The 13,600-nt window shown below is 36.8% G+C and overlaps 5 protein-coding genes across 6 annotated transcripts; 1 reads left to right on the top strand and 4 right to left on the bottom strand.

Moving 5' to 3' along the window:
* Window positions 1-15: 15 nt before the first annotated feature.
* Window positions 16-860, bottom strand: LOC147939133 (vacuolar protein sorting-associated protein 52 A-like). The gene is made up of 4 exons (XM_087465887.1): window positions 846-860; window positions 687-778; window positions 478-559; window positions 16-234 (listed from the first exon to the last, which is right to left on the bottom strand). The coding sequence occupies exons 1-4, from the start codon at window positions 858-860 to the stop codon at window positions 16-18; spliced, it is 408 nt and encodes a 135-aa protein (XP_087322013.1).
* Window positions 861-1,323: 463 nt separating this feature from the next.
* On the bottom strand, window positions 1,324-2,266 carry LOC147939132 (vacuolar protein sorting-associated protein 52 A-like). Its single transcript, XM_087465886.1, has 5 exons — window positions 2,181-2,266; window positions 1,980-2,037; window positions 1,779-1,874; window positions 1,560-1,661; window positions 1,324-1,413 (listed from the first exon to the last, which is right to left on the bottom strand). The coding sequence occupies exons 1-5, from the start codon at window positions 2,264-2,266 to the stop codon at window positions 1,324-1,326; spliced, it is 432 nt and encodes a 143-aa protein (XP_087322012.1).
* An 862-nt stretch (window positions 2,267-3,128) lies between these two features.
* LOC104712700 (vacuolar protein sorting-associated protein 52 A) lies at window positions 3,129-9,806 on the bottom strand. 2 transcript variants are annotated; one of them, XM_010429652.2, is made up of 21 exons: window positions 9,698-9,806; window positions 9,534-9,595; window positions 9,331-9,425; window positions 9,146-9,203; window positions 8,927-9,022; window positions 8,670-8,771; window positions 8,464-8,547; window positions 8,291-8,371; window positions 7,787-7,930; window positions 7,331-7,422; window positions 6,971-7,052; window positions 6,462-6,644; window positions 5,855-5,970; window positions 5,711-5,769; window positions 5,338-5,438; window positions 4,934-4,984; window positions 4,492-4,671; window positions 4,266-4,400; window positions 4,043-4,117; window positions 3,745-3,802; window positions 3,129-3,666 (listed from the first exon to the last, which is right to left on the bottom strand). In XM_010429652.2, exons 2-21 carry the CDS (start codon window positions 9,558-9,560, stop codon window positions 3,359-3,361), a joined length of 2,127 nt encoding a protein of 708 aa, XP_010427954.1. In that variant the 5' UTR covers window positions 9,561-9,595; window positions 9,698-9,806; the 3' UTR covers window positions 3,129-3,358. The 2 variants fall into 2 exon arrangements, with proteins under 2 accessions (XP_010427954.1, XP_010427955.1); XM_010429653.3 differs by having other exon boundaries at window positions 3,129-3,663.
* Window positions 9,807-9,920: 114 nt separating this feature from the next.
* LOC104712697 (single-stranded DNA-binding protein WHY2, mitochondrial) lies at window positions 9,921-11,745 on the top strand. The gene is made up of 8 exons (XM_010429650.3): window positions 9,921-10,037; window positions 10,127-10,245; window positions 10,322-10,425; window positions 10,531-10,623; window positions 10,720-10,814; window positions 10,905-10,978; window positions 11,186-11,274; window positions 11,461-11,745. The coding sequence occupies exons 1-8, from the start codon at window positions 10,006-10,008 to the stop codon at window positions 11,584-11,586; spliced, it is 732 nt and encodes a 243-aa protein (XP_010427952.1). The 5' UTR covers window positions 9,921-10,005; the 3' UTR covers window positions 11,587-11,745.
* Window positions 11,697-13,401, bottom strand: LOC147939131 (GDSL esterase/lipase At1g71250-like). Its single transcript, XM_087466708.1, has 5 exons — window positions 13,064-13,401; window positions 12,841-12,968; window positions 12,506-12,748; window positions 12,167-12,422; window positions 11,697-12,077 (listed from the first exon to the last, which is right to left on the bottom strand). The coding sequence occupies exons 1-5, from the start codon at window positions 13,335-13,337 to the stop codon at window positions 11,854-11,856; spliced, it is 1,125 nt and encodes a 374-aa protein (XP_087322834.1). The 5' UTR covers window positions 13,338-13,401; the 3' UTR covers window positions 11,697-11,853.
* Between the last annotated feature and the right edge of the window lie 199 nt (window positions 13,402-13,600).

Genomic DNA, 13,600 nt, shown 5'->3' with positions numbered 1-13,600 from the left:
TGTCTTAAAAATCAATCAGCAATGCTTATCACTGGATAATATAATTACCTTTATAATATGTATCCTATCACCCAAAGCAAAAACGGCAGAACGGTTCTTTAGTGGCTCCCTAGCTCTTGAGAAGAGACCAGTGGTTCTTCTAGTCTCCACCCCAATCAAGTCATTTGCTGTGGCTATATCTAACTGTAGTTTCTCAAGTGCTTGAATATAAGCATGAAAATGTGCACTTAACACCTGAAACCAGATCTCACATTACATAAGATGTTACAACAATTGTAAGTCTTAGATAACATACATACAGCCTTTTTTCTTATCATAGCTCATTCAACAAAGTAAAAACTAACTTTATCTATCTCTAAGCGAGACAAAAGGCTCGAATGAAGAACAACTGGCATGTAAAGTGCAATTGGATGTAGCTAGACTATATAAAGGAGTTGCAGGATGGTGCAAGCAATCAAACAAGATAAAGAATATCACCTTGTTCATGGTATCAATGTATGCAGCACGGACATCCATAAACACTTCTTTTCCATGTTCTTTGAGGAAGGAGATTATATACCTATCATTAAAATTGCATAAGAAAAAATCAATACAATATGCATTTCAAGAGCTAGGGAATTGTTGTCCAATAGTAATTCCACTAAGTAAACCAAGTCAAAATGGCCGTGGAGAGCCATATGACTTACTTGTACTTTAATAGCACACTCTGTTGAAGAATCTGAATGTTTGTTTTAGGTTTCTTCAGGGCTATAAGCTTCTGGACAATAAAATCATAAACCTGTTTAAGAACAGATTTAGTTAGCTCACACTACTTTCAGCGACATCATAGAAGAAGTCAAACGTACAACATAAAAATACATAAATTATTGTTAGGGATCAAGTTAACCTTGGAAATAGCTTTTTGGCGGAGCTTTTCAAGCTCAGGCTCTACATCTTCTAAAGCTTTCGAACTTTTAGCCGCGGGATCTGCTTTTATAAATTTCAGCTTGTTGCTCAGAATTTGGAGTGTTTTCATATACTCTTCATTCACCTGAATAAAGAGTACATCATATGATTATACAGCACCAGAAACACATGCAAAAGATCCTAAAATCCGACACCCTAACAGAACAAAAGAGCTACATAAAAACAGGAATTAGAAAAATACCTCTCCATCAACAATTACATCGATCATCTTTGGTGGCACTATAATGTCTTCGACAAATTTTGCTAGCTTTGATTCAGCCACCTATTCACATAGAAGAGCTCATTTTAATGAGTGACATAGATAACAAATACCACACAGGTTAGCATAACAAACACTAATAGTGGTTTCTCATTAGCTTATACCCTGCGATTTTTCAGTCTCAAACTTATGTCCATTGACTCTTCTTGAAGAATCTTTATGTCTGAACTTTTAGAACCAATCTTCTCCTGACAGAAACAAAGACGCAAAGAGGGTAATTAGTTTACAAAGGGAAACTATATAAGTATATCAAGAGTAGCATATGCCCCCATCAAGCAAAAGTCCATAAACACACAACAACATCATATAACAATGTCTAATTTTCATGAAGTACCTGAAATCCAATAAGGACAGTCTCCATATGTGACAGGATGCTGTCACAGTCACGAATCTGATCATGTAGTGAGACTAGCTTATCACTTTCTTTTATGTAATCCTGTTTATTCACATGGATGGTATAAAAGTAAGTTACTCATAACCCAAACTTGTATGCAAGTAGAAAATAACAAGGTGCCACAATGTATCACAAGTAAGAGAGTATATAAAGAGCAACCTGAATGGAATCCAATTCAACCTTCTGTAGATTGTTTTCTACACCTTTTGCGTATTCTCTAAGTTTGGCACCACTGGAGAGTATATTGGCAACAACCTGAGCTTTCACACAAACAAGGTAGAGAAGACATCAGATCATATCCTTGGAATATAAAAGTGTATCCATGTACAGACTTACTCAAAAGAACAGTTTGGATCTCACCTCATCACTTTCACATTCTTCTAGTTCTTGCTGAAGCCCTTCCAGAGATATATCCTCACTGCCAAACAGAAAGAGAAGGTTGAAAAGAGTAATTAATGTCGATTTTTTTGAATGGACATAACGAAAGAGAAGCAGTAACCATATATATATGTCATACTTGAATTTAGGTAAACAGAAGAAAACATGAGAATTCTTACGTACCTGCACGAATCATCTTCAAAAGCCAAGTCTCCGACAAACGCTCGTAAATCAAATCCATGTTTCTCAAGATTACTGAAGTCGCCCATAGCTTGACCCTATGTTCTTCTTAGATAGAAGACGAGCAGAGAGAATAATAGACGCAAAACTTCGATAAGAGACTTGATATATACGAAGCTTGTGGTTCTGACTTCGATCGTGAGAAAGAGATTTCAGCAAGCTTCCTTATAATCCAAGTCAGGTACGTTAATTGTTGGACGTTAATTTCTTATTGAATATATAAGACTTAGGGATGATAATTAATGACGGTTCAATCTCAGAAAGTATATTCTCGTTTTTTCTCTTACAGATATTGTCGGGAAAAGAAAAAAAACCAAAAAAACTTTCAAATAATATACCGATTTTGAAAACACTCAAAATCTTTGTAATTCACTTCTGTGAGCCGATGGGCTCTCTGACCTAAAAATATTCACAAACTGTAAACAGAATCTGATATTAGGGTCTTTATGTTAATAAGCCCTATAGTGGGAGTTCTGCTAGGATTCACCTCTGTTAATGATTTTATCTAAAATATAATATTTTGACAGTATTAAAAATAACTTTTCAGAGATCTTTTAAGAAAAATTTTATATCTAAAAACAAATAATTTATATTATTACTACAACAGTTTAAATTGAAGTGTATACGAAATAATTAAATACTACTTAACATAAAATTTATTATATAATATATATATATATATATATATATATTTTAATTAACTTTATTACATCTTTAATCAAAAACTAATATGTAATTTTTCTATACTAGATTAAAGTAAATATTAGGTTGCAACTTCTAACCAGTAAAAAGTTTCAGTTTGCAGCCATGGCTAACTAGTAACTGCATTCTCTGTCCTCTCTCCTTTCTCAATTTTCTCATCCTGTTACACTAATTTTATACCTTTGACAATAGTGAATTGTGGATAGACATTCCCATGAAAGTTTCCATACACTCACTCAGGCTGTGAAAATAACCGTAAAGTGGGATAGCAGTATCAAAAGACATTACAGGAACTCTAACTGGTTTTGAAAGATACATCATATAACTCATAATACCTGGCGCTTTAGATTCACTAGCTTAGAAAGATTGACTTATCTTACAATACTCTTCATACGCAGCCACATATGTATGTTTTTTTTTCAGAACGTCTTGGAGTATTTCCTGATCTCGTACATGATAGATTGAATGGAGACAAGATCCCTGTTCAGAGCAGATCCACCATCTATCTTCTTGATGCAGTCTGTCAGTCTTGTGTAATAGAGCAATAGTTGTGTCAATGCAGCTCTCAAGATATCCATACCGCACAAGAAGTTACTGAACGAAGTTATGATATCTTTGTCCATCAACTCAATCGCTGTCTTCCATCTGCTTCCAAAGTCCCTCACCAGTGGCTCTACTTCAGCAATTGTTATGGACCTCTCTGGATTTGAACTTGAATCCTCAGCTGCTACATATTATTACAGTTTAGTGGTTTATTTTGACTTAAATGATGTGTGCAAGGACAAAAAAGAAAGAAGTTCCTTACAAGCTCGACTTTTCACAAATTTAATCAAATCACTGAAATGTTCCACCAGCAGTTCTTCCTGCGAGATTAAAAAACCATTATTCAAGATAACGGACACATAATAATAACAAATGTTAGCATTTTTTCTACGGTCTTTGTTTATCTTGAGCAAACAAAAGTCACCACTATTGAAACTTGAACGTGGCTGTGTTGACATCGCTACTACAAAGCCATGCTTGTGTTCTAACCATGACACAAATTATAAAGGCAACAAAACTTCGAAAAGTTAAGATAATCAAATTGCAACATTGGCCCTTACCACAAATAACGAAGTGTTGCTCTTTAGCAATTCCTCAAAATGCATTTGAATTTTCCCACCATCTGGTCCCGCTTCCTAAAATACCAGAAGATGAGTTTAAAATATTACTCTGGTAGGATAGATTCAATAGATAGAATAATGATTCGTAAAAAGTTTGGATATGCTGACTGATTCACAAAAGGCATTTTAGGCTGCACTTAAGACGGCCAAGGGTTCAACTCACCTTCAGCACAGCAATTGTCATATCGTAGTTGTTTATGAGAAACACAATTTGCTGCTTTGGCCTTGGGAACAACTTCGCAAGCTTGAGGATCAAGCCATCTACAGCCATTCTTAACCGCTCCAGATTTATATCAAGCTGCAGGGGTCATAGATAATGTCAAGCGATGATTAAGCGACGAGCTCAGTAACACATACCATTGGAGACAGAGCCAATGCTTATAACGAACCTGCCCATCTCCATATTCAACATTCAGGTGAATAAACGAAGCCGTGAATTCAGCATAACGCCTCATGACATAGTGAGGATGAACATCATCTTCCCATAATGTCTTAATGTTTGCATCTCGCAGACTGCTGAGGTGTGAGTCAAACACCATCTTGAAACGAGGCCACAATGAAATATTAACCTGCTCCGTTTGAAAAATGTAAAAGATTCATTTAGAGAGGAATATGGAATATAAGGAAATCAACCATAGCCGCATCTATAAGCTTATACTTAAAATCTATCAAGACCTTCCAAGTTGTACCAAAAAAAAAAAAACATATAATGACCAAGTGAAAACAGCTGCAGATGAGCACAGTAATAATGAATCCTTTTTATTGCTTTAACTGCTACATATATACTTAAGAGTATATCAAACAGAATAAAAGAGATAGAGAGTTATGAACCTTGTCCAGATATGAATCCAGGCATGGAATCCTCCGCCGAGACATAATAAGCTGTAAAAGGAGGGAAATTGAGCATTGCTTGACACTTAGTGGACATAAAAACTATCATGGCCCTTGCAAAAGGCCGGAATCATGAAAATAAGTAAAATTTAAGCTATACTAGATAATCATATAGTTGAGGCAAAATATAGACTGGGGTGGAACGCCTATATGGAGCAGTTGAAGGTATGTAATCTAGAAACATCTTTCCTAAGACCAGTGTCTCTGAATCATTAGTTCGAGAGACATTAAGACTCCTCCTTCCAATGCTGAGATAATATATATCTAACCATACTTCACTGGACCATTAACTTTCAATGCATTCTCACAGATGTATTGCCACTTAGTTGGGTTAGCGTTAATACCTGGTGGTGGTGTATTATGCGAATCATGAGCATTAGGCCGATAGCATCAAAACAGTTTGAAAGAACAGGATTGAAGTGCTCATCAATGACAGAAAATGGACCTGTGCCATGGAAAGTTCAGTATATTTCCACAAATATGCTATTATTATCATATCAATCGTAAAGTAGAAGGGGTTCAGCTTTCTATCCGGAAGAAGGCAAGATAATTTCTTAAACGCTGCTCACACCATATCAAATCTGTAACAACTAAGTAACTAACTTAACTATGTTGCGAGGATTTCTACAAGAGTACCAGATATACTGATGTGCTTTTAAACAGCTATCAATATCCACATAGTTTGGTATAGCCAAAGGGAGATAAATTAGAAATTACCTGCAAAGATTTCATAGAATATGGACTCTTCACCAAAGAAATCATCACAAAATATATACCTGTTAAAATGAAAACAAATGACATTAGGGGGTTGAACGGTGAGGGAAAGTAACATAAATACAAAAGGGGAAATATCAACAGAACTCAGAAGTAGCTGTATCCATAAGTAGCTTGTGCAAGCTCCTGAAGAGCACTTCATAAGGATATTTGAGCGAGCTAGCTTCGGCTATGTGGGGGATCAAAGCAGGTTGATCAATTTCCTACAGCAGACATATTGAAACTTAAGTCTTTCAACAAACTTTTAGAATATAATAGGGGTACCTAATATGGTTAAACTAAACAAACTCTGGATTTACTTCTTCTATACCAAAAAAAACATGATACTCAACTACATTAATCCAAATTGAAAGTGAGAAAAAACAAATCAAAACATACATCTATTTGATGAGCCTTCAAATTACGGATACATATCGTAGAAAAGTACAAACTGAAATGAGTCAATGATTTGATTCCTATAATTTCGAACCTAAAACAAAAATATCTGAACTAAAAATCAAAGTGGGCAGTGGGCACTCCTATATAATGGTGTATATTAAGTTAATACAACTTCTAATCTATTTGTAAAGCACACCTAGTACCATCTTTTGTATTAAGAGTTAGAAAGGCAACTCAGTTTATATAATAAATCCGCCAGAGCATGTAGAATGGTCGAAAAAGTCAATCAGGAATGCTAATCGCTGTTAACGAATACCTTTATAATTTTTATCCTCTCACCCAAAGCAAAAACGGCAGAACGGTTCTTCAGTGGCTCCCTTGCTCTGGAGAAGAGGCCGGTGGTTCTAGTCTCCACCCCAATCAAGTCATATGCTGTGGCTATATCTAACTGTAGCTTCTCAAGGGCTTGAATATAAGCACGAAAATGTGCACTTAACACCTGAAATCAGATCTCACAATACATTAGGTGTAACAACAATTGAAAGCCTAAGCTAACAAACACCACTTTAATCTAACCTGCATACAGCCTTTAATCATCAAAGCTCAATCAACAAAGAAAACAACTAGCTTTGTCCAACTTTTGCGAGAATACACAATAGAATAACTACTTGCATGTAACGTGCAATTGGATGTTTGTATTCACTACCGTACATTACAGCGATTAACCTAAGACAAATCTATCTGTTTATCCTTTCTCATCCAACTAAGACTATATAAAGAAGTTGCAAGATGGTGCAAGCAATCAAACAAGATAAAGAATATCACCTTGTTCATGGTATCAATGTATGCAGCACGGACATCCATAAACACTTCTTTTCCATGTTCTTTGAGGAAGGAGATAATATACCTATCATTAAAATATAAATGGTGAATGAAGTATATATCCACATATATTTACGGTAGAAGCAATATAATATCAAGCTGGACACCAGTAACATGTTAAATTAAAACAACTTCGCTAACATCACACAGGCAAAACCCAAAGCAAGCAAATCATCTGTAAGTTGATAACCACAAACACATGTATGCGAAAATAGTTAACAGAAACATACATGCAAGACAGGAAATGTTGTAGTATAATCATGATGTCTAACCAAATAAAGGGGCCTGGAGAGCATAACTCACTTGTACTTTAATAACACACTTTGCTGAAGAATTTGAATGTTTGTTTTCGGTTTCCTAAGGGCAATAAGCTTCTGGACAATAAAATCATACACCTGAAAAACGGAAATAAATCTTGCATGAGTACACATTTAGAATGCTCTGTCGTCATTTGGAAGAGAACAAACACAAATGACGCAGAATTAATACAATACTACAAATTCATTGAATTTACCCCAGATGACAACTTTTAGAGAGAAGGAACAATGATTCATATCAACGAGGTAAAATAAGTTGGGTTTACCAGGAACATAATATTTCTGTACTTATCTATCCAACAATTAACAACTTTAAGAAATATGTAAGTATTAAATGTCTATTTTGAGTCAAAAGGTACGTAACTTTTTGTACCTAACACACTCCCTTATACGAAATATATAATTGTCCGGTATCAGGTAACAGAGAAAGTAGATCAATAACCTTGGAAATAGCTTTTTGCCGGAGCTTTTCGAGCTCAGGCTCTACATCTTTTAAAGCTTTTGAGCTTTTAACTGCTTGATCTGCTTCTACAAATTTCAGCTTCTTACTCAGAATTTCGAGCGTTTTCATATACTCTTCATTCACCTGAATAAGGAAAATACTACGACTTATCAGATTAACAATAAAAAACCAACTCAACAATCCAATGTTGGCCTAAATGCACCCTTACAGTTTTACCCAAACACGTACTCAGGTGACGTAGGTGACATACAGTAAGGACTATATGAAGATTATTTAATACATTTTAGTTCTACTAGTATTGCACATTGTGGCAGCATATACCAAAGCTTAACCAGAACATGTTGTTTTCCTATTTTTCCCACGTTTGCCATAGTACAGCATATGCCCCAAATCAGTAATTTCTTACAGCATCAAAAACAATAAGAAAAATAGACACATACACAACATGACGAAATACCACAAATTAGAAAATTAGAAAATTACCTCTCCATCAACAATTACATCGATCATCTTCGGTGGCACTATAATGTCTTCGACAAATTTGGCTAGCTTTGATTCAGCCACCTGTTCAAATAGAAGAGCTCATTTGATTAAGTCACGTGTGGAAGCAGCAAGAGATAACACTAATTGATAGCAGTTACTGATTGGCTATATACCCTGCGGTTTTTCAATCTCAAACCCATGTCCATTGACTTTTCTTGAAGAATCTTTATGTCTGAACTTATAGAACCAATCTCTTCCTGAAAGAAAAGAAGCAAAGTGAGAATTTAGATTACAAGGAAAATATAGATACGTAGTTCAAAGTAAGGAGAAAGAAGATCATAAACACACACAAACTATGAAATGTCTACTATTCATATACCTGAAATCCACTGAGGAGAGTTTCCATTTGTGACAGGATGCTGTCACAGTCACGAATCTGATCGTGAAGTGAGACTAGGTTATCACTTTCTTTTATGTAATCCTGGGTATTCATGGAGGGGTAAAGCATTTAAATAAGCTACTCATGATCTTGAAAAAATTTCCAAACTTGTAGACGGAAAAAATATGTTACATGACAAGTGGAATTGTAGAACATAACAAGTGAAACATTGTATCAGAGGTAAGAAAAATAGCAACCTCGATTGAATCCAATTCAACCTTCCGTAGATTGTTCTCTACCCCTTTTGCATAGTCTCTAAGTTTGGCACCACTGGATAGTATATTGGAAACAACCTGAGCTGACACACAAACAAGATAGATAGGACATCATATCCATGGGATCCAACAGTCTAAGACTAATCCACATTCTTATTTTCAGCTTTCAAAATTTTGATCTCAGTTCTGTGAATAGCTAACCTCATCACTTTGACATTCTTCTAATTCTTGTTGAAGCCCTTCCAATGATATATCCTCACTGCCAAGCAAATCAAATTGAAAAGAGCAATGTCTATATGATCAAGTGTGATAGGAGATTATTCAAACCAGAATTAATCAAGAGAAGCAGAACCAAATCAAATCCACGAAAACATTAGAACGTTTACCTGCCTGAATCTTCTTCAAACGCTAAGTCTCCAACAAATGCTCCTAAATCAAATCCATGTTTCTCATGATTACTAAAGTCACCCATAGCTTGGCCCTAAAATAATTTTAAGATAGAAGACCAAAAGCGAATTAGAGACAACCTTCGACAAATCATACAGGATCCACGAATAGGCCTCAAAGATCACGGGATGTGCAAACTTACCAATGCGTCAATGGAAATGTCAGACATCTTGCTAATTTAACAAAAATGCTCGATCTCTAAACCTATCCAAACAATTTTACAGTGAAAACTTTCGTCAGAAATTAGGATTCGAAAGAAGTTTTGAACTCTGAAGACAGCGAAATCAGAATTCTTGAGAGATCTACCTTTTGAGTCTCTGAGATCAGTTTGAATCCGCCATTACAGTCTTCTTCAGCTTCAGCTTTTCCCAGATTCGTCTTCTCCAAAATCTGATTTTGATTTCCTAATTCAACAGAAAAGCCCATTGGGCTATTAAAAGATTGTTTTTTTTGGGTCACCATGGGCCGTTAAAAGATAAAATTATAGGAAACGGGTTAAAATATGGGTCGCCCGTTAAAAACCCGTATTGATGATACAAATCATAAAACCTCAGAAGAAACCCCTAAAGTGACACTTTGTACTCGTCGTTTCTCTCGGAATTGTGTAGAAGAAGATGATGAAGCAAGCTCGCACTTTGCTCTCCAGGTTACCCTAATTCCTCGTTTTTCTCAAGAAATTCACACTTTAGAACCCATCTCTGATCTGGGTTTGTTTGATTTTTTTTCCCAAAGCAGGAGCCTTTGCGACCAGCATAAGTCACTCTTGGAAGAGAAAGTGAGAGCTACGACGTTGCGTGGTTTTGCAAGCTGGTCAGATTCTTCTCCATCTAGAGGTGGCTTCTCTGGTCAAAAAGGTATGAGCTTTGGTTTGTTCCGTTTAGTCTATTATAAAGTGTGGTTTCCCTAATTTGTTTTGCTTGATTCAAAAAGATGCTGCAAAGCCTAGTGGTCGAGTGTTCGCACCTTATGCTATTTTCAAGGGCAAAGCTGCTCTCTCTGTTGAACCTGTTCTCCCCACTTTCACCGAAATCGATGTATGCCCCCAAAAACAAAACAAAAACCCATTTCTGTTTTTTAGTTTTGTGTGTGTTTCCTAAGGCTTTTAGGTTCTCATTACTTTACTGTGGGTACAATTTTAGTCAGGAAACCTTCGGATAGAGCGTCGTGGATCTTTGAGGATGACTTTTATGCCTTCTATTGGTGAGCGTAAGTACGATGGGGGACAGAAACAGGTTTTAATCTTTTGCTCTCTCTCTCTCTTATCTTCTTCACTTGTGTTCTTTCTTGTCTGATAAATTGATTTTTGTTTGCTATATACATCATTGCAGTTGTTTTCTTTGTCACCTACGGAAGTTGGATCCTTGATTAGCATGGGTTCCAAAGACAGCTCTGAGTTTTTCCATGACCCTTCCATGAAGTCAAGGTTTGTTTGTTTTTTGCTTCAATACATGATTTTTTACTGCTGAAATCAGCATTTTCATGTGCTGACTGACACATGTTTTTGACTCCTCAGTAATGCTGGTCAAGTCAGGAAGACATTGTCAATTAAGCCCCACGCGGATGGTAGCGGCTACTTCTTCTCATTGAGTAAGGATTCTAATCTATCAATATTAATATTACTAGTGATATGGATCATCAGTCTGTATCCTACTGAAATAGCTAGTTACGAGAGCTTTCTCTTTGGTAAATTTAGAAGCTTGCACTTGTTTTAGTATTGTAGTATGGCGATAACAGTTGTCCGCAGGAAATGGCTTTCTTTATAAGAAAATACTTAGCTTCTGCGGTTTGTTGCAGGCGTTGTCAATAACATCCTCAATACCAATGACCGTTTTGTGGTTCCTGTCACAACAGCTGAATTTGCAGTGATGAAGACAGCTTTTAGTGTAAGATGAGATTATTTAATTCTGCATTTTCTCTGTTCTGTTACTATTATATATCAGTTCGAGAACCAAAAAACAAAGAGCATTGCTATCCTGTCAGTTTTTAGCACATGAATCTGGATCAAGTATTTATTATTTAAGGAAAGGATATTGTAATTGTCTCTTAATCAGATTTTGTATTTTGTGCAGTTTGCCCTTCCACACATCATGGGTTGGGATCGCGTAATAGATCAAGTTGGTACTGGAACGCAGAAGACTACTTCACAACATCTAACGACTGGTCCTCAGCATATTGAGCAGGAGTGGGATAAATGAACTGATAGAGTAGTAGGAACGGAGTAAATTGGCAATGCACATGTTCTTTTTTGTGGAATTTGGTGCACACAAAAATCGGCATGCTTTGTTTTTGAATCTAACATATCCTCTTTTAAGACTTCTAATCATATAGGGCTTCTGCCCGTTTTCATTAGCACATATTTTATTTTGCAGTAAAAGCATTTTGGTTTCAGCTTTATACTTAGACAGATTCAACCATCATATCATACAAACTTCAAGACCTAGAAACACAATAACAAAAAGAAACTAGCGAAGGAGTGTCATCTGTTGAACATTGACAGGATATGCATCAGAAGGTGGGCCATAGAAGGCTCGTCTAGCCAGAATGGAATTAGCAGTCTGAGTAGGATGGAATGCATCCCAAAAGACATACTGACTCCTGTTAGGACAAGGATTCTGCATTGGCAGACATGTGATCTGTCCTTGGTTCCTCCCAATCCCGCAACAAGCCCTGTCCACTACGCTGAATCCTGTACCATATAAACCTTGTTTGATCAGAGTAGAAAGCATAGAAGAAACTCCTTTTTAACAGCCATATAATCTAAGAGGGGAGGTTTACCGTAAGCAGCTGGGTTGTTTAAGATGTCACCAATTGCGCTATATGTGTTTCCATATACAAAGATGGCTCCAGGTGATCGCTGGTTCAGCTGGTCAACAAGTGACTTCAGCCCTTCGTTAAATGTGCCTAGGATCTGATTCACACTGTCAACGCATCTCCCAGGTGGTCCAGCACCGGTGGCTCGTTGGTTTGGTATGCAGCCTAGTGGTGCTACTCCAGGTATAAATATTTTTCTTAGACCTAGGCTGTACAGAGTCTACACAGATTCAAAAGATTATTAGAACTGATTAGAAGATTGATTAAAGGATAATACCCATACGAAGGTTTGACGTAACGTACAAGAAGTTGGCGAGCGTATTGACTGAGAAGTAGATTGGCAAAGTCAGCCGGTCTGTATCTGATGCTGGAGGAGTATAGATCAGGCATAAGGTAGTTGTTGATATAGTCATTACTTCCAAAAACGAGAACCACAAGCGATCTTGCTAAGTAGTCCGTAAAGTTTTGGGGACTCATCATCGTTCTCAATTGGCTCAGTGTTGTCTCTAGATTCACCATTTGCTGGCTCAGGGTGAATCTTGCCCCCTGCACACCACACCATCATTCCTCTATCCATTTTAACACTTGTCATATCTTTTAACTAAAAGTGATAGACACAAAACTTTAAAAAAATATACATAGTGGTAGCCTGATTCATCGAGGATGCCAGCAGCTGCAGACGCGTGATTTACTCCTTGAAGGATTCTATTGCCTGATGTAGTTGGATCCGCAAAGACAGGAGGCGATGGAATTCCTAACAACTGAGCTGTTTTCACAGAATAGTTGGTGTTTTAGAGTAAGATAAAGAGAATACTAAAAACAGCCTAATGAATCTTTTACCAAAATGAAGTTAAATCTTACCTAGAAGATCAATGAAAGTCAAGCCATTGCTAAATCTGCCAGTAGGACGGAAGTTCAAGTCGATGCCATAAGGGAGGTAGTTGGCTCGAGCTACAGACTGGAGAAAGTTGTTGTTCCCAGAGTCGACCAACGAGTCTCCAAGTACAAACATAGCCGGAACTCTAGCTTGCCCGGTGACCAACTCAGGCTTCTGTAACATAACAGAAGCCATCACGGCAAGTATCAACACATATCCTCCAATATGCACTTTCATCTTCTCTCCGTCTATGTTCATGTTAATTAGCTTGTGTTATGGGAATATTGTTATATAAAGGCCCTAAGAAAAACATGTTGCATGTGACTCAAAGGAGTTAACTTCCGGAATTTCTGATTCAACTTGTAACGGCTCTCTCTCACACATTTCGGCTGCTTGCATAGCGAGTCAAAAAGCTTGCATCATGCATGAAGTTTTATGAGAAGAGACTAGAAAATTACACAAGGAGACATGACCATGACGGAATTGCTCACCCTCTTCGGATAAAGATCAAGAAAATAGTG

Source organism: Camelina sativa, chromosome 9, assembly GCF_030686135.1.
Source record: "Camelina sativa cultivar CO46 ecotype springtype chromosome 9, ASM3068613v1".
NCBI lineage: Eukaryota > Viridiplantae > Streptophyta > Magnoliopsida > Brassicales > Brassicaceae > Camelina > Camelina sativa.
The sequence above is the reverse complement of the archived record's forward strand: the minus strand, read 5'-3'. Positions and strand labels throughout refer to the sequence as shown.

What these genes read in the sequence shown, in the direction of transcription:
- LOC147939132 (XM_087465886.1), bottom strand. Translation starts at nt 2,266, where the DNA reads ATGGGCGACTTCAGTAATCTTGAGAAACATGGATTTGATTTACGAGCG. An exon ending in AAGAATGTGAAAGTGATGAG is followed by an intron (nt 1,875 to 1,979) that starts GTGAGATCCAAA and finishes GTGAAAGCTCAG; the next exon opens with GTTGTTGCCAATATACTCTC. An exon ending in TTGAATTGGATTCCATTCAG is followed by an intron (nt 1,662 to 1,778) that starts GTTGCTCTTTAT and finishes GTGAATAAACAG; the next exon opens with GATTACATAAAAGAAAGTGA.
- LOC147939133 (XM_087465887.1), bottom strand. An exon ending in AGTGTGCTATTAAAGTACAA is followed by an intron (nt 560 to 686) that starts GTAAGTCATATG and finishes TTTTAATGATAG; the next exon opens with GTATATAATCTCCTTCCTCA. An exon ending in ACATTGATACCATGAACAAG is followed by an intron (nt 235 to 477) that starts GTGATATTCTTT and finishes ATCTGGTTTCAG; the next exon opens with GTGTTAAGTGCACATTTTCA.
- LOC147939131 (XM_087466708.1), bottom strand. Translation starts at nt 13,337, where the DNA reads ATGAACATAGACGGAGAGAAGATGAAAGTGCATATTGGAGGATATGTG. An exon ending in GACTTTCATTGATCTTCTAG is followed by an intron (nt 12,969 to 13,063) that starts GTAAGATTTAAC and finishes CTGTGAAAACAG; the next exon opens with CTCAGTTGTTAGGAATTCCA. An exon ending in AAACAACCCAGCTGCTTACG is followed by an intron (nt 12,078 to 12,166) that starts GTAAACCTCCCC and finishes TATATGGTACAG; the next exon opens with GATTCAGCGTAGTGGACAGG.
- LOC104712700 (XM_010429652.2), bottom strand. Translation starts at nt 9,560, where the DNA reads ATGTCTGACATTTCCATTGACGCATTG. An exon ending in AAGAATGTCAAAGTGATGAG is followed by an intron (nt 9,023 to 9,145) that starts GTTAGCTATTCA and finishes GTGTCAGCTCAG; the next exon opens with GTTGTTTCCAATATACTATC. An exon ending in TGACAATTGCTGTGCTGAAG is followed by an intron (nt 4,118 to 4,265) that starts GTGAGTTGAACC and finishes CTGGTATTTTAG; the next exon opens with GAAGCGGGACCAGATGGTGG.
- LOC104712697 (XM_010429650.3), top strand. Translation starts at nt 10,006, where the DNA reads ATGATGAAGCAAGCTCGCACTTTGCTCTCCAG. An exon ending in GCTCGCACTTTGCTCTCCAG is followed by an intron (nt 10,038 to 10,126) that starts GTTACCCTAATT and finishes TTCCCAAAGCAG; the next exon opens with GAGCCTTTGCGACCAGCATA. An exon ending in CCACTTTCACCGAAATCGAT is followed by an intron (nt 10,426 to 10,530) that starts GTATGCCCCCAA and finishes GTACAATTTTAG; the next exon opens with TCAGGAAACCTTCGGATAGA.